Source organism: Mustela nigripes, chromosome 12 (genome assembly GCF_022355385.1).
Source record: "Mustela nigripes isolate SB6536 chromosome 12, MUSNIG.SB6536, whole genome shotgun sequence".
In the NCBI taxonomy this organism is placed as follows: domain Eukaryota; kingdom Metazoa; phylum Chordata; class Mammalia; order Carnivora; family Mustelidae; genus Mustela; species Mustela nigripes.
Genome location: NC_081568.1, coordinates 117,542,846 through 117,561,836, shown reverse-complemented (window position 1 = coordinate 117,561,836; position 18,991 = coordinate 117,542,846). Strand labels below are relative to the sequence as shown.

Below are 18,991 nucleotides of genomic sequence, written 5' to 3'. Positions count from 1 at the left end.
TTTGGCTCAGGTCACAATCTCAGGGTCCTGGGATCGAGCCCTACATCGGGCTCTCTGCTCAGCGGGGAGCTTGCTTCCCCCTCTCTCTCTGCCTGCCTCTCTGCCTACTTGTGATCTCTCTCTCTCTCTGTCAAATAAATAAATAAATAAATAAATAAAATTTTTTCAAAACGAATGTCATATACCAGTGATCAACTCTGGCTGTATATCAGAGTTACCATAAAAGGTTTTTTGTTTCGTTTTGTTTCGTTTATGTGTGGACTTTTTTGTTTTGTCTTGTTTTTTAAGAATCTAGGTGTTCAAGTGTCTTCCCTAAAGACTTTGATCCAGGACCTCAGAGGTAGAATCCCCTCTTTTATATTTTTGAAACACAGTAGGTTATTCTGATGCACTGCTTGGGTAAGGAGCCACTTTTCTAGACTTTTAAATAGGAACAACGAAGTAATTGGAATGAAAATGTTTCCAGCCCTGAACTGAACAGCATCCAAACTAAATTATTCCAAAATTAGATGCTTATATTATCTTAGACATTTTATCTTATGTGGTTCAATGAAACTTCCTAAATGCATGAATCAAGAATCTCAACTATTTTAGACAACAACATCAAAAAACTCAACAGCAAAACAAAACAAGGAAATAAGCATGTGTGACCATACTTGCTTTTGGCTTATAGGCAAAGAACATGTGAAGCTACTGAATCTTGGGAAGATGGGATCTGTGGCCACATCTTCATTGTAATAATAATAACTACCATTTCTTGAGCACCATGCTGGGTGCCAGGCCTACTTTATCTCATGTAAGCCTCACAATACCTGACAAGTAACTATCCTCATCCCCATTTTATTGGTGAGTGAGACTTGGAGAGACTCAGGGTTTCCTATGTCCACCCAGCAATTATGACACATAAGCGTCTTTATTCCACTAAAGTTGACTAATTGCTGTGGCCATGGTTAAATTTCATTTTCTTTGTTTTACAATGTCAATCCTATAATTCAGAGTTTAATTATTCTTGTATAGTGAAATGATTATTTTGAAGCTTCCTGGACATGAAAATGAGTTATGGACATACTTGAGTAGAATCTTACATCTTGGGTTATACTATGTGATTTAGATCCTTCTCCATATCCTTTTTAAAAAAAAAAAAAAAAGATTGTATTTATTTATTTGACAAAGAGAGAGAGATCACAAGTAGGCAGAGAGGCAGGCAGAGAGAGAGGGGGAAGCAGGCTCCCCACTGAGTAGAGATCCCAGTGTGGGGCTTGATCCCAGGACCCTGAGATCATGACCTGAGCCAAAGGCAGAGGTTTAACCCACTGAGCCACCCAGGTGCCCCCTTTTCCACATCCTATTCCCACTATGCCTCTTTATTCGAATGCTACTCTCTCTGATTGTCCTCCTAAGCATCTTCTGTAAATAGCACTTCCCATCACTACCATACCCTGAGATATTTTCCTCCATGACATTTACTACTACCTAACGTGCAATTGTTTATTGTCTATGTCCCCCATTTGTAAGCCCCAAGAAATCAGAGACTTTGTCCCATTCACCGCCATATTCAGTGCCTAGAATACTATTTGGCACATTGTAGATGCCGACCAAATATTTCTCAAGTAACTTCATAAATGAATAAATTTATGAAGCTTTTGAGCTGACAGTTAATAACTCCGCTGAAGTCTTAAGCACCTATGGGCGTTTCAGTCATCCAAACTAACAAAATCCCATTTGTGGGAGACAAGGTTTCTGTTACTTATATCCCAAAACATCTTAGCTTGTGTGCTTCCAGATGCAATTTTTCTGGGAAGATGATTGAATCAAGATGTTAAATAAATTTGTCGATTAGAATGAAGCACGCGTTGTTCTAAACTTGCATGAGAATGAAGAGAGTTGTTAACTGAGCCCAAGCAACTGTTATCTAATGTTTCTTAAGGATTCCTCTTCTCCCAGGGGAGGTTCCATCAAAGCAAGGATCCCATCAAAACTGTTTAGGTATGAATTCACAAGCCTTCACGCACAGTGGGTGGCTAAATCATTTTTGTTAAATTTCAATATGTTCTGTTCTGAACAAAACATCCCACACAATAGAATCTGAATCTGACCTCTTCTAAGTGCTGAGTTCTGGGGGGAAGTAATATAAACTTTTCCAAGCTTTGGATTCCTCATCTGAAAAATGGACACGATACCCTGTTCACTGAGTTGTGTAAGACATAAATTTTTAAGTCTCCGTAACGGGGACACCTGGGTGGCTCCGTTGATTAAGTGTCTGCCTTTAGCTCCTGTCATGATCCTAGGGTCCTGGGATGGAGTCCCACATCAGTTTGGTGAGGGGGGGGGAGTCCTTGTTCAGTGGGGAGCCTGCTTCTCCCTCTGCCTGCTGCTCCCCCTGCTTGTGTTCTCACTCTCTCTCTGACTAGTAAGTAAATAAAATCTTGAAAAAAAATTTCCGCAATGTGCTTAACGAATAGCAGTGCCTAACAGGATAGCAAATATTGAATAAACATTAATCAGTGTTAATTGTGCGTGTTCTTATTGCAGTGGGAGTATGTTTCCCTATTTTATCTCTTCTCTGTGCTCTGTATTTCTGAAACTCCCCCTACAGCGATGCTCCTTCTGACAAGCAATTTATGGAGCTTAGAACCAAGTAGCATAGCTAATAACTTCATTAATGAATGGATTCTGGTGGTTCTGTTCTTTCCCATATGTATGCCCTTGCTAAGTAATAAGAGAACTTAAGGAAGCACCTAGCATTATTGCTGTGAGAAAGACTTTCACCATGAGAGTAAAGAGAGTTTGAATATCCCATCACTCGGCTGGGCTGTCTCTTCTAGTCAAGGCACTGGATTCTCAGCTCTCCACTTCACTGTCTCCAGACTACTCCAGACTTCATGTCTAGATGTAGCCCAGATGGTCTCATTGATTACCACTAGGGTCCCCAAGATTTTAAGCCTTAGGGTGGTACGGTTAGAAGAGGTTGTGTAAGAGGAATATATTTAATCATTAGTGTAATTCTTTTATTGTAAAATACCCTTCTGCAGCCACTTGCAAATACTGACATGTCCTTTGCCTGTTGATGTTGTAATATACTCATGTGATACGCCACTGAGCCGATGACTAGAGCTCAGAAGTGCAATTGATCAAGGAGAATATTTATTACAGGAGAACTGTGCTGTCTATAACAAATGTACTCCTGAAAGGTTGTGTGTAAATCAAATGACTATAAATTGAATAATTTAGAAGATATTAGGGGAACTTATCACTTAAATAAATCCCCTTGGGGCTCTTCCAATATAAGAATCCTTTTGTAATGCAAAGTGTTTATCTTTCTGTTTATATATCAATTTTTTTACATAGTAAGTTTGCTTAACTCAAACTCTACTTATTCTAGAGAAAAAAAAAAACAGTCATTCAGGGCTATGTACATACTGTTCCCTCTCCTTCAAACTTTCTAACTGTTGAGGCCAGTCATGCTGATTTGGGCTCAGGAATGCTAGGCTATGGATTCCAAAGACTTTCTATATGAAAAGGTTAGGAAGAGGGCGCCTGGGTGGCTCAGAGTGTTAAAGCCTCATGATCCCGGGGTCCTGGGATAGAGCCCCACATCGAGCCCCACATCGAGCCCCACATCAAGCTCCATATCAGGCCTCTGTCAAATAAATAAATAAAATCTTAAAAAAAAAAAAAAAAGAAAGAAAGAAAAGGTCAGAAAGCACAGCCCCCAACTTTATGTCTTTTCTCCACCTTAAGTTTTCCCTGCTCTCTATTGTTATTTTTATTCTTTTCACACTCTGTTCTTTACAACCCTTACCACAATTTGTAATTATGTATCCCCTGTGCCCTTCCTTATTTAGCCTCTATCTCCCTCACTAAACTGTAAGCCTCCACGGTGTCAGCTTTGCTCACCACTGCTGACACAGTGCCAAGCGTATTATCTTGTACATTATTAATACTTGATCAATATTGGCAGAAGGGATGACTGAGTAAAGAAAATTAACAATGGTTGGAAGTTAGCCAACTCTCATTTACTTAGAGTTTTTTGCACACGGCCCTAACTGACCTTGCCCTCAGCAGTCTTCTCCAGGCTTCTTTCCCTCTCCATCTTTCTCAGTGGGCTTCAACCGCCCTGGCTTCTGGAGAACTCTTGAGTATGCTATTCAACTGCTCTTTCTTCTGCCTGGGAGTGATCTTCCCAAACTGGCTTAATCCTTCTCATTATTCCAGTCTCTTCATGCATATTTCCTCCAAAAGGCCTTCCTGGACTTCCAGTCTAAAATAGCAGCTCCCAACACACCCCCTTAGACATGTGTGTCCACAGCACTCCTCACTGACCTGTATATATCTGTTTGGGTTTTAATGAACCATCTCAGCTCCTAAATGCAGGTCCCAAGAGATCAGGGACACTGCTTTCTTATTCACCCTATTCATCATAGGGTGAATAAGAAACGTGAAAGGCATAGAGAAGATACTGGATCAATAGTTTTGTAAGAAGGAAGAAGTAGCATTCTCTCTTTTCCTTTCTGTTTGTTGTTGGTAGTTTTGTTAATATTATTTCCTAGCCTTGCTTGTGATGATAAAAACTTAATTTGACTTAGCCTTAATATAACTTTACAAACTGCTTTAATAACAACATCTCAATTTTTACTTATTTGTATATTTAAAACAGCATTTTCCTATAATAACACAGAATTTATCTTCAGTGACCTGAAAAATACAGCGATTAGAACCATAGTCTCATCACCAGTAACCCACTAGAGAAGACGTATTTGTTGACTTTCATACCAACTTAGTTTTCCTTTCAGTAATGCTAATAATATGGGGAAATATTCTAAGCCTGTATTCCTCAGATTTTTGATGATTTGCTATATTTATTTGATTTCATTTTTCATCTTCCTTAAAGTTCTATTTGATATAAAACAGCAATTTTAAGTACAAAGTTAAAGGTAGTTTCCTTTGTATGTTTTGCAAGACCCTAACATTTCAAGCAAAGTGATTTTTAAAAATATTAAGAAGTTTCATTGGTCTTGGTGACATAGACAACCAGTATTTTATAATCAAGATATTTTTATTTAGAGCTTATATAGAATTAGTTCTAATAATTGCCTTGTCTCTTTGGCTTCTTAGGTATTTGACTATGATTTTGGACTACAGGATGACTTTATGGGCTCGGCGTTTCTGGATCTCACACAATTGGAGTTGAACAGGTAACTTTGAACCTTTATAATATTGCTACTTCTTGTTGGGAAGCTAGGCCTGTGTAATAGAAAATGTCAGCAGATCTGTTATCTAGTCACTGTTCTCTCATTTGTTGTTGTGAGCCTCATGCTAGCCAGTCTTTTTCAAGTTCATCTTTCTTATCTACCCAGTGGAAATACTAGCATCTTCTTTGATTCTCTCATTCAACAACCATTATTCAGGAGAAAAATTCTTGGACACCTGCTTTGTCTCCCAACAATAAAGATAAAAGACACATCCCTTACTTTTCACACAACTGGTATGGGTGTAGTGGGACGTAAAGCAGATTATCCATGTTATTCAAAATTATTAATTTAAGAATCAGGCCACCGTATAAGAAATAAAACGTGTACCTTGCTTCAAAACCAGCCACTCCCTTATCACCTGAGCCCATGTACACTCTAATTTTGCTATCACTGGTAATCCTAGGTTATCTAAGAGTGCCTCAAACATGGAGGAAGATTAGTTGTATCTTCTCAGATTAGTTCATCATTGCTTGACTATTTGTAAAGTTATATAATTATTACTAATATTAGTCATTCCTCATACCTAATTATGGGCTTATGTTTTTTTTTTTAAAGGTTTTATTTATTTATTTGACAGACAGAGATCACAAGTAGGCAGAGAGGCAGAAAACAGGCTTCCTGCCGAGCAGAGAGCCTGATGCGGGGCTCGATCCCAGGACCCTGAGATCATGACCTGAACTGAAGGCAGAGGCTTCAACCCACTGAGCCACCTAGGCGACCCTGGGCTTATGTTTTTAAAAAATACATTTCAACTGGGAGCTTTGAATTATTACTAGAAAGGGAAAAAATATGTCTTAAAAGGGTCAAGCAGTGCTGGGATAGATTGCATAGGAAGCTGTGAGATCTTTGATGGTTTTAAGATGTTTTAGTTGATTATGTACATCATGTGGCAGGAGTCATGGAAAGCCAGAAAGCAGAGTAATAGACCGGATGGCTATTTTATATGTTAAGAGCAAATGAAATAGAAACAGTAGAATCCCCTTATCTATTACAGTCAACTACGTTTGAGCACGCCGACACCTTATTCTGACAAATGACTTCCAATAGTCATTTTTGTCATGGGCTGGACAAAAGAGCAGACTTCTCTGTACCTCCTGCACGTCCTCCACTTCAACCTACAGCTTCCTGTGGGCTGAGCTAATGACAGGCCTAGTGATTGCTGACTTCCCTCCCTCACCGCAGTGGAAGGACGTGTGTTAGATGGTTTTTTTATGTAGTCCATCATCATGAAAACTGAGTTCCAACTAGAATGGACTGTGGTGTTCTTTTATAAAGGCCACAGTTATTTTTTCTGTGGACTTCTGCTAAAGGATATGCAAATTGCTGGATTGAATTACAGATTCAACTCGTAAATTCCAATCAGTTCAATTCATAAATTTCCCTTGTTCTCTGTTAAAGATAAATCACTGGTGAAAAATAACTTTAAATGGAAAAAAATATGAGATGATTAAGAAAATAAAAAAGAGATTATATATAAGCATTTTGTGTTTATTTTGACACATTACTTATTTTTTGTATTTTAACCATTCCTTCCTCTCAAAACCACATAAACATCCTACTCTTTAAACAAAAAGTTCTAAACAAACTACTTTTTAAAATCACTAGCTGGTATATACCATTACATTCTATGTATAAATCAGTAGTCCCTGGGTGCAGATAAATGGATAATGGTAGTAGCCATATAAATACTTATCTTACTATATAATGCATTAAGGTTTTACATTAAAAGAAAATAATAGATAATCAGGGCGGCTCAGTTGGTTAAGCGACTGCCTTCTGTTCAGGTCATGATCCTGGAGTCCCACAATGGAGTCCCACATTGGGCTCCCAGCTCCATGGGGAGTCTACTTCTCCCTCTGACCTTCTCCCCTCTCAAGCTCTCTCTCTTTCTCAAATAAATAAATAAAATCTTAAAAAAAAGAAAAGAAAAGAAAAAAATAATAGATAATCATCATAAAACAATTGCAAATGTTCTTAAATCTTTTATTGTGTAATCATTATAAAAATGTAATGAAGTTGTTTCTATTAAATTTATATGTATTCATTACAGGGAAATGAATCAAATAAAATTGTAACCCCATATAAAAATATATATGTATGTATAATATGTACATATCTTTTATAATGCTTAACATGAATTTCTTAAGATAAAAGGAACAAATTGTCAAACCACAGTGATCAGTTGTAACTAAATTGATCATGAAGCAATTTGGATCACAACTATTATAATGTGTATTATCAGTCTAATTTTTCATGTTTCAGTTAAAACCTCTGACGTCAGAAAACTGTTCATTTTTTCTCATGACATTATCCCTTGACTTGGTAAAAACTAAGCATCATGTGAAAGAGTCTCCTAGTATTTCATCTTAGCAATAAAAAGTATCTGTGTTTCTCAATCCTGGTTGTATGGGAAAATCACTCAAGAGCTTTGCAAACAATATAAATTTCCACATCCCACCTTTTATCTATCGAACCAGGGTCATCATGGGTAGAATTAGGGAATAGACACTTTTTAAAAGCTCCCCAATGAATTCTGATGTGCCGACAGAATTGAAAATTCTTATTTGGACCAGCTTTTCCCACCAAGCCCTCCCCAAAACTAGGCTCCAACTGTATCATTTATTAATTGTTAAGCCCCCTGAAGATAACGTTATCTTTGATCTTGACATCTGTTTTTTACCCAGAGCTTAGCACAGTGTGTGGTATTTCATATGTGCTTAATACATGTTTTGTGAATGAAAAGAACAAGTGATCGAACAAGTAAGGGAACATGCCTAATTTGACAACATTTAAAGATTTAAGTTTGTATTGAATATTCCACAATCCCTTGAGTTTACAGAGTGCAAGAACCCCTGTTTGCTTAACAAAATGAACCAAATCAAATTCTATATAAAATATATTTATGTATATATCATATACACATATATACTATAAAACTTAACATGCATTTGTTAAAACTGAAATATTTGTTTAACTGAAATATGGAAATAAGATATTACCTACCCATTGTCAGTTGAATGTGTGTGTTGTATTATTTGTAAAAGTGAATTTGGGTAATACCGAGTAATTCATAATCTCTTCCTCAGACATACATGATTCTAAAGCTTTCTAAGTATGCGCTAACTCTGGATCCACTAACAATGGATTTCCTCATGTTTCTAAACCTAAAAATTGTTTAGACATAGGTTTAAATAGCCAAAATATATAGAAGCATTTTAAACAATGGAGTCTGTTAAAAACATAAAAAAATAAAAATTATGTCTATGATGTATATTAGGCGAGTTATATTTTATCCTTTCCTTTTTTCCCATTCATCCATTCACTCTAAATCATGGAGTGGTCTGTAAATGACCCTCACTTACTTTTTAGTCTCAAATTTATAGAAAATAGTGGCTTTGCTTTCTGTGTGTTTAGAGATCCTTAAAAAAAAAAAAAAAAAAAAAAAAAAGGACTTGTGGATTTCTCAATACTGTTATAGTTTCCCAGCCTTCTAGAACCCCAGGCAGGACTGAGACATCTGCAGTGAACCCAAGTATTTCCATTTGATCTACAATTGATTGGATAAGTTAGTGATTTAATGATATTTCAATAGCAACAGAAGTTATACCGGAAAAGTAAAGAAAACACAATTGGCTTTCTTTTTAAAATGATAAATTGTCTATCATATGATCTCCCTGATATGAGAAAGTTGAGAGGCAACGTGGGGGGTTTGGGGGGTAGGAAAAGAATAAATGAAACAAGATGGGATTGGGAGGGAGACCAACCATAAGAGACTCTTAATCTCACAAAACAAACTGAGGGGGGCCGGCGGGAGGGGAGTGGGGAGAGGGTGTTGGGGTTATGGACATTGGGGAAGGTATGTGCTATGGTGAGTGCTGTGAAGTGTGTAAACCTGGCAATTCACAGACCTGTACCTCTGGGGCTAATAATACATTATATATTAATTTTTAAAAATGCAAAATATTAATATAATAAATTGTCAATATAAAATATATTTTTGGCCTATCCATTTAATGACTGCTCACAATCTTAATATTTTATATCATAGGCCCACAGATGTGACCCTAACATTGAAAGATCCCCATTATCCTGATCATTACCTTGGAATCATTTTGCTCTCCGTCATCCTTACCCCTAAAGAAGGAGAACACAGGGATGTGGTAAGTTGCCCCACAGCCTTGTAGGAGTGCTTTCTTGCTCTCACTTGGTGAAATGTCATGGGTCTTCTTTGAACCCAGAGGTGATAATAAAGAGAAGCTGCGTATGAAAGTCGGGCCTGTTCTTTGTTTCCGTAAGTATCCTGGGTATTCCTTAGTCCCTGCATTTTACATCTTTTTCGACTCAAGTTTCCTGTTCTGTGCTCCAGATCGGAACCTCTTGTTGTAAATAAGGGACACGTTTGCAATTTTTATTATAATTTCATTTCCGAATTTCAGACATGTTACGTTGCAGGCAAATGGTAGCATTCATTCAGGGAATACATTTGCTACTGAATTGAATATTTGGAATTCCACACGGAGGTATCCAGACTCTACTGTTTTGACCGTATTGTCTGGTGTACCATAACAAAGAAAAATGAGGTGAAATTATAATAGAGTTTCTGCATTCTGGTATTTGTTTGCTGAATGATAAGTGAATACGTTTCATCTTCTTGATGGGTTTCCATGTCGGTGTTACACATTTTCCAGCACTGGCTGTCTGTACTTCCTTGCACACCATGCTGCTGTGAGAAACTGACAAGGGATACAGAGGCGCCAATTACTCCAGCATGTTAAGTGACATTAAAAAACATCAGGTTCGACCTGCACGGGTATGCTTGCCAGTGCACTTCCTGCCACAATTTGCTGGAGATTATCTGTTAGACTCCGTGCGCTTTCATGTACTGGGAGCTGCTCCCACTAGTTTTGGTTAGAACACATTTGAGGAGTAAACATAATTTTTTTGGCAAGTCCAAGTACCCTATTTCAGCAATGTGTGTATTGTTGTCTTAAAGTGATGCATGATTAAAGTCGGTGTGTGTCGTCTGCCGGAAAGGTGTTATTGACATTTTCCCCTAGGTTGTAGATTAAAATAGTGAATCCCAACTTTAAATTTGGAACTGTTTTAAACTCATTGAAAAATTCACCCTTTCAACAAATATTTTTTCTATCCTTTCCAAAAATTAAGCAACGAGCACCCATATTCATATACTGTATTTGTTAAGTATGGTTTAACTATCCATGCTTAATTCAGTGAGGTATAAATTTCTCTTTTTTAACAAGTACTACCAAAACCTACTGTGAGAACTTAGCACCATAAACAAAATGCATGTGAGTGTGCATATGCACAGGCCCACATGTGCCAATGGAAGGGTAGGTAAGGAAACTCTTTTACAGAAATTAAAATTCCATTTAGAAATGGAAGCCCATCGTTGTAGAAGTCACCAATCCAGAATATATTATACAGCACAAGGAGTAAGTATAGCACAATACATCACCCAGGACAGGCCAAGGAGTATATCCTAGCTGGCCAATCCATACATAGGAATAAATTGTGTTTATTCATATTTTATTGAATTTTATTGTTTATTGCTTAATCTAAATAATCCTAGTATTGGCCAAAGCCTACTGTAAGCCAGGTTCTATGCAATTCCCTTGTGAGACAATAGAACTTCTATCCAGTGGAGAACTTAGGGATAAAATAATTACTGAAGGAAATTTATAGTGACGACTGTTTTGAGTTCAGTGAAAGAGAGGTGTGTGTTGCTGTTAAGATAATACAATAGAATTTGGTCTAGTTAGGGAAACAGGAATTCTCTAAGGAAGTCAAATGGGACTTGAGGTCTGAAGTGTGAACAGGAGTTAATAAGACAAAAACCAGGGAAGGAGAGTATTCAAGCAGAGGAAACTGTGTGTGCAAAGATCCTGTGGCTAGAGAAAATAGGTCGCACTCCAGGAACTGAAAAATTCCTGGAGCTTAGGAAAGGTGGAGGCAAAGGAGAGTGTGGGAGATCATGACATGTGATGACAGTGGAAAGGGGATACCGACTGTGTAGGGACTGTAGGCCATGTTAAGGTTTGTTGTCATTCCCCGAAGAGCAAGGGGGGGGTCTATAAATCAGAAGTGGCATAATCATTTTCACCTTTTGAAAATAGCTGTGTAGCTACATTGTGGAAAACAGATGAAAGGGTGAGAATGGATACATTGAGATCAGTTAGGACCAACTATTGCCAAAATCCTGCTGGAAGATGATAGAGGTTTGGATTAGGATTGTTCGAGGTAGAGATGGAAAGAAATCAGCAGGTTTATGTATAAGAGGAAAAATCAACAAAACTTAGTGACAGAATCTTATTTTGAGATTCTTTGCTCTTTTAATGAAAAATAGCACTTTATAAATGAAAATACCTAAGTGCCTGAGATCTTATGTCTCCCAAACCATCCCAACTGGCAACATGACTGTAAAGTAGAAGGATATGGTGACTGGTATAGTTATTTGGGTGATTTGGTGATGGAGGGTCTGTTGAATTCTTGCAGAAAAGGGATATTTATTAAGTGCTCTAACATCAAACTGAGGCTTGAGAGATCAAGTTAGAACCAAGATGAAGCTGCTAAGTTGTCCTGAATTGCACGGAAATGAGTCGTCAGATTATTAGCACAGGCAAAGTGGTTTCCAGCATTATTTGTCCTTTAACAATTCCTGTAAAAATCTTTCAATCTCCACAGTTGCTCAAATTTATTATTTCAACACAATGTCTTTCTAATTAGAAAAACATCCTTTAAAAGTATTATAGCCTGATTAATGATCATCAGTGATTTATCAAACATGAATAGGAAGAAAAAAGGTGGGTTATATGAAACAGTTGCTCATCAAAAATCTGGTATTGTTCATCTTTTCTTCCTTTTCTGTTTTCCTCATCGTCTCTCTCCAGCCCCATTTACCCTTAAAACAAAGAGTTCTTCCTGAAATCATAATGCTGTTTTCTTGATTGAAGTCCCTTTGACTGCTCAGCTTTTTGAAAGAAAAGCCTTTACTGCCAAGTATTTTTTCATTCACTGCTTTACTTCGCGCCCTCCCCCTTCAGAGTCCCAAACAGCACTGAATTCATCCCTCCGTGGCAACTGAAAAAGGATGTCTTCTTCCCCCCACCCCCACACTAGCCTTGTCTTCACCTGGCTTCTCTCTTCTTCACCAGAGAAGCAAGTAGCTTAGTGAGGACTCAGAAAAGCACAACAGCTGAAGCAGAAACCAGAGCCAGCTTCTGGCTGGTGACCATCCTGACCTCTAGTCACACGTGAGGAGTGAAGGAAGGGTGTCCAGTGTGGTGTCACTTGCTCCTCCTTGGGAATGTGATCAAGAGCGAGGAGTATGGGGCTGGTTGTGGAGAAGTGAACTGACTCACGTAGAGAGGAGAAAGCAGGAAAGATCCCCTACAGATATTCTTGTGGCATCCCCAGTATCCTGGCTAGTCTGATGTCCTAGATTTGAGTCAGGGCTTCTAAGCATATGCTTACAGGATGAAAATTTCTAAAAAGACATAAATTCTCTTTTCTTATCTTTTCTTTTATTCTATATAGCAGTTTTATAGCTATTTCATTAAAGTCTCTAAAACTTTGAACCAACACTAATTATGAGATTTTGAGACTGAACAAGGACCATTTGTTGGCTGAACAAGTATCAAAAAACATTGACTGATCATCTGTAAACATTGTGCCAGGCCCTATAATGTCCTCTTTATTCTTCTTCTAAGAGTTCAGTGACCTGTATTTATTTCTCTAATTCAATGGAAATTTCTGATGAGGGACTTTAAAGCTCTCCAATGAGCATCATGTGTTCCCTCACTGGTAACCTCTGCCCCAGTCATACAAACTCCAGCAGAGCTCACCTTCTCTCTAGTCTCGGCTTTCTTCCCTGTCCCTTGTCCTACCTGACATACCTCACCTCACCTCCATCCTTTATCCTATCACTTCTGGTAAAAATTAATAAATATATATATATATATGTGTGTGTGTAATATATATACACACATATAAATACATATAATTACATATATGTAAAATATTGCTTTTGATTACCTTTCTTTTGAGAACTGCTCTCCAAGCTAGTCCAGCTTTCTGTACCAGTGGTTGTTCAATGAGTTGCAGATTAATGTCTATGAGGATTTGAAGGGACACTTTAAAGATCCAGGAAAAGGTAGTTTAAGGTTTTTTTTCTTCTTCTCAGTATTCAAGTTCCCGAGATTGTCACAAACAATATTAAGTACTTACTTAATTTTCTTTTGAGTTCTTAAAATTAGTACATTAATGACCTTCTGCTTGAAATTGAGTATGAAGATATTTGATGATGACAATGCATTAGAAGCATATCACTGTATTTTCTCCATTTTGTACCATGTCTAGTATTAGCTCCATATGTTTCCCTGGAATATATTTGAAGCTTTTTAGTTAAAAACAATCAGGGATCCAATGTATCTTTAAATTAAATTTTTATATGTCTGAAATATAAAACATATTTCTGTCTTGAAAATGGTAGGCCGAACTTTCACAAATTACCCAGGGAACAAATCTTGTTTAGAAAAATTCAAATGCAGGCTAGAAATCAGTTACTAAAGTCTTCACAATTCTATTTAATATTAACATGATATATAGGAAAGGAAAAGAGGGTGATTTTTGCATTGATCCTCACACACCAAAATTATGAGTTCTACTCTCGGGTTATTAGAACAGAAATAATCTATGTTAAGCCTTTGGGATTTAAGACTTAAGCCCAAGAACCACATGTTTATGCTTGTGCCTGTATTTACAAAGCTTTGCTAAATATTTTCTATGTGTTAAAATAGAGAATGGAAGGCATGACTTCAAGAGCTAGTGACCAAGTCTAACAATCAACTAGGCAATAGAACATTAATGTTAAAAAAATGCTATCGAACCTAAAGTAGGAATAAAATGGAAATACAGAGTACTTAACATCACAAAGTGCTCAAGTTTCTAAATCAGTTATCTTGTGAGTTGTGTTTGTTGTTTTGTTTTTTTTATGCACTCTTAATACTGACAATACATGCCATGAATAATGCAGTTGGAATGATTTCTCCTTGTGTTGATTGCCAGTTCTGGAAATCAGTAAAACTGAAGAAGGAGTTGAAAATCCCAGCAGTCTCCTGAATCTACGAAAGCCTCTAAAATATGCAATGTCTAATTATAGCAATTTAAGGAGTATAGTATGAGTAATAGCAATAGTATTTCAAAATTGCTTATACTAAAGTCTTCTCCATTGAGCTCATCATTGAGTCTTTAAAAAAAAAAAAATCTCAGATGTGAACGGATATATAGAGATACATATTTTCTTAAGTTTCCAGCATTGTGTGTATGAGAAACCACAGTCTTCATGGGGGGCAGGGGCATGCTCTTGAGTTGCATGACACAGCTGTCATTTCTGTTTTGAATGCATGTCTTGTTTTTGAACCTACAAAAGTATGTCATGCATCCATGTGTGTCCTGTATATGGTATTTTGGTCTGATAGTGTGTTTGAGTTCTTTCTGGCTCTTTTTCTAGCAGAGTTCAATCCACAGCTTTCTTCATTGGAGAATTTGTGAAATAAAAGTGAGTTAATTTGTGTTGCACACTCTCTTAGATAACCTAGACCTACAAATTGCTTGGCTAAAGCTAAAAAAAAAAAAATAGAGGATTGTAAGAAACATATGAATTGACCCCATTTGGCCTTTAGCAAATTAAAAATATACTTTTTTCATGTTGGTTTATTTTGCAAATTTTTCTAAATTATTTCATAGCTAACATTTTTTTAAAATCCACTTATAAAAATTTAACGTTTTATAATACGTTTATACAATAATATCTAGCTATTCTCTGATTATTCTATCTTTAGTAGCTATGTAATTGCCTAAAAACTACTACAATAAAAAATAAAGCTAATAAATGGATTGAGAATGTGGAATCTCATGAAAACATAATCAGCTCTGCAGGTCTATCAAGGCCATATTTTTATACTACTTATTTCTTTCACTGGTTTCAAAGAAAGTTGAGCTACTAATGAAGAAGTCTGATTATCCTGTAATAATATTAGATAATGGTGCTTTCAAAAACAAATTCATATGTTTCTTAGCTGAAATTAAGATTGTAGAGCAAAAAGCAAATCTTATTTTTCTATAATTTGCTTTATTTCCTATCTTTAACATTCCCCAATCTTTCTTCTCTAACATCTCACAGATAGCAAAGGTGTTAGTAGTAATACTGTGTTTGTTAAATTCGCCTTTTTTTTAAACTCTTCTACTGTTTCCAGTTTTATTGAATCTTTCTTAACCCAACCATCTAAAAAGAAAAAGAAACTTGGGAGGGGGATACTTAAACCCAATACTTAGCTGGTTGGCTTTGCTCAAGAAGCAGAAACCTTGTTATAAAATCTAGGGACCACTTTCTTTCACCATACACTAAAATAAACTCAAAATGGATTTAAGACCTGACTGTGAGAGCTGAAACTATAAAAATCCTTGAAGAGAACACAGGCAGTAATGTCTCTGACATCAACCGTGGGAACATTTTTCTAGATATGTACACAAGAAACAACATGTGTTGATGAGAATGTGGAGAAGGAACCCTCTTGCCCTGTTGGTGGGAATGCAAACTGCTGCAGCCATTATGGAAAACAGTAAGGAAGTTTCTCAAAAAGTTAAAAATAGGACTACCCTATCATCTGGTAATTGCAGTACTGGATATTTACCCCCAAAATGCAAAAACACTCATTCAAAAGGATACATGCACCCTTTGTCTATAGCAACGTTATTTACAATAGCCTAACTATGGAAGCAGTCTGAATGTCTATCAATTGATAAATGAATAAAGATGATGTGGTGTATATATATATATATATATATACACACAAATATTATTCAGTCATATAAATGAATGAAATCTTGCCATTTGCAACAACACATTTAAAGCTAGAGAGTACAAAATGTTAAACAAAAGTCAGTCAGTCAAGAGAGAAACAAATAACATATAACCTCACTTCTATGTGGAATTGAAGAAACAACACAAATGGGCGAAGAAAAAAGAGAGAGAGAGAGACAAACCGAGAAACACACTCTTAACTATAGAGAACAAACTTAAGGGTTACGAGAGGGGAGCTGGGTGGGGGAGCTGAGTGAAATATGGAATGGGGATTAAAGAATACACTTGTTATGATGAAAAAAATAAATAAAATAATAATTTTAAAAATCTAGGGACATTTAGAGAGTCAGTGGATCTAATAATAGATTTCTAGAAACCAAATCAGGAAAATAACAGATTTAGGTCCGTAACTGCCAGATCTTTCACATTTATGCTCTGGGAAATCATTGATTTTTTGTTTGTTTGTGTCAGTATCTCAACTCTGAAAAATGAAACCATGCAGCCTATTAGTTTTGAGAGACAGGAAAAAATACCAACCCATAGTTAGCTTTACGTCTTGAAGGTTTATTGCATGCAGTGGCTCTAAGTCAGGGAATGTGTTTGTTTGTTTTTTAAGATTTTATTTATTTGACATACAGAGATCATAAGTAGGCAGAGATACAGGCAGGGATTGAGGAGGAAGCAGGCTCCCCACAGAGCAGAGGGCCTGATGTGGGGCTCAGTCCCAGGACCCTGGGATCAGGACCTGAGCCGAAGGCAGAGGCTTTAACTGGCTGAGCCACCCAGGTGCCCCAGAGAATGTGGTTTTGAGCAGCAGTGGTGAATGTGTGTCATTCTGAGTAGTGTTGCCCTGAGATTCAACTCGTCCTCATGTTCTTAGCCCCTTCTTCATAGTATAGCATTTCTTATAGAATGGAATTTTAGGAGATTCTTAGGAACCAGACGGTGATGATAAATGGCCAAGAGCTAAGAGATTAGACTTTCTGACTTATCTTAATTGTTCTTACTTGATTTGACTCAAAACATTGCCTCTAGGAATTACCATTCTTTGTTCATTGAAACTCTGCTTTCTGAGAAAGTTGAGCATTTATTATTTTACATCAGCTGGTGGAGTTTCTATGAATGGCATACCATAGAAGTATTTGGTTTCCAGTTGCCTTTCAGTGATCAGGGAGAAGGTGGTGATGTTGGTGTTGATGCTGAGAACAATAACTCACTTAAGATCAAAGATGAACATTGATTACATGACCACTACTGTGGCCCTCTCCACAACCTAATGTTGTTGTTTTTTTAAATTAACATATAATGTACTATTTGTCCCAGGGGTACAGGTCTGAATCATCAGGATTACACCCCAATGGTGGGTTTTGTTGCTACAAAATAAATTGCACATTAGTGCTTAGAAAACATATAAAATGTTTCTATAAATAGTATTTGATAACAATGCCTTGCTGTTTCCTGGCTCCATTCAAAAAAAAAAAAAAAATCAGGAATTATGGCAACCTTAGGAAATCTATCACTCTCCCATATTTTGGTCAATATTTAACACACAGGATATGCAGGAAAAATATAACTTATAAAACCACTATCTACAAAGAAGAGGAATGAATCCCATATCTTTGACAATTTTATGATTTTTCTCATTTCTTACCATAGAACTTCGTAATTCCATTGTCTTGGTTTAGGCCAAAAGTTGTCTTCTATGTGACTTAATCTTATATTAAAATCTTTTCTTTGTTGTATTTTTGTAATTTATTAGTAGTTTCTGAAATGGACCTGCCTTATAGTGAATTCTGCTGAAGGAGGTATGGTTCTTATAGGCACCAGTATGCTTCCTTGATGTACAAATACGACAAGCATTTCTATGAGCTATATTCTTTGTTCCAAACTCCCTATTCTCCACTTCATCAGACTTAAAGATAAGAGAGGGTAAAGAGGTTAATCAGGAAGTTAATACCGCAGTGTTCACGGAGAAAAATTTAAAACTGAAGAGTGAATAAAAGATCTTTGGATTTTTACGACTTACTTTATGCAAGAGACCACTGATCTTGGGCACTCATTAAAGATTTCCATTAGCCTTAAATTAAACTTATAGCCATAATTACTTCTTATTATGAAACACACAGACAGAAAAAACTGATTTAAAGGACATGTTATGGCTGAACATTTAGCAAGAAGATCGACTGATGCAACGTTTTTCACAACTGAAAGCATTTGTAGACCCCAAGATAGTTAAAGATTAACTGGAAGCAGAGCTAATGCTAGGGTGCCACCAAAGCAACAGACTCTTGGACATGTTTGAAGAGAAAAGTTACCTGGTAAAGTCATCGTACACCGTCAGCCTCCACCACCAAAGGGAACAATTGCCAATCATGAGACTCAATAGGTTTTTTTTTTTTTTCCCAACCAATAATTAAGATATCTCAAAATTTCCATTCTATTTAAAAATACTGTCTCATTTCTCACTACAAAAGAATAAAGTGAACTCTCACCAGAAAGACTGCTTGAATGTTAAAGGTGCTTCTTCTAGCTGTGTGTGTGTGTGTCTGTGATAAACAAGTTTTGTCTTGTATACTCGTTGCTGGAAACTGCTGTTTAAATGTTAAGCTCCCTCTAGAAAACCACTGGCTGCCCTATTCTGTACTCGAGTGATAAGATAATGAAAATGCTTTATTTTGTTTACAGACAATGCTAATGAGGAAGAGCTGGAAAAGGTCAAGTAAGGTAATGGCTTAGCATGTGATCTTTCAGCTTTTCTTGTTGAGAAGAACTATCAGCTGCATTTCCAAATCTGTCTCACACCTCTTCAAATCGTACTACAGGATTTCATCACTCTTGTTATTTTTTTTTTCTCATA

The 18,991-nt window shown here is 36.7% G+C and overlaps 1 protein-coding gene across 15 annotated transcripts in view; it reads left to right on the top strand.

Moving 5' to 3' along the window:
• MCTP1 (multiple C2 and transmembrane domain containing 1) overlaps positions 1-18,991 on the top strand; it is a 527,358-nt gene that overhangs the window by 284,262 nt on the left and 224,105 nt on the right. For 9 of the 15 annotated variants that reach the window (XM_059418248.1, XM_059418242.1, XM_059418244.1 and 6 more), the window contains exons 4-7: positions 5,116-5,195; positions 9,301-9,412; positions 14,782-14,829; positions 18,820-18,858. In XM_059418248.1, coding sequence (XP_059274231.1) covers positions 5,116-5,195; positions 9,301-9,412; positions 14,782-14,829; positions 18,820-18,858 — 279 coding nt within the window. The remainder of the gene's footprint in view (positions 1-5,115; positions 5,196-9,300; positions 9,413-14,781; positions 14,830-18,819; positions 18,859-18,991) is intronic. The other 6 variants (XM_059418249.1, XM_059418246.1, XM_059418247.1 and 3 more) reach the window with 2 other exon arrangements.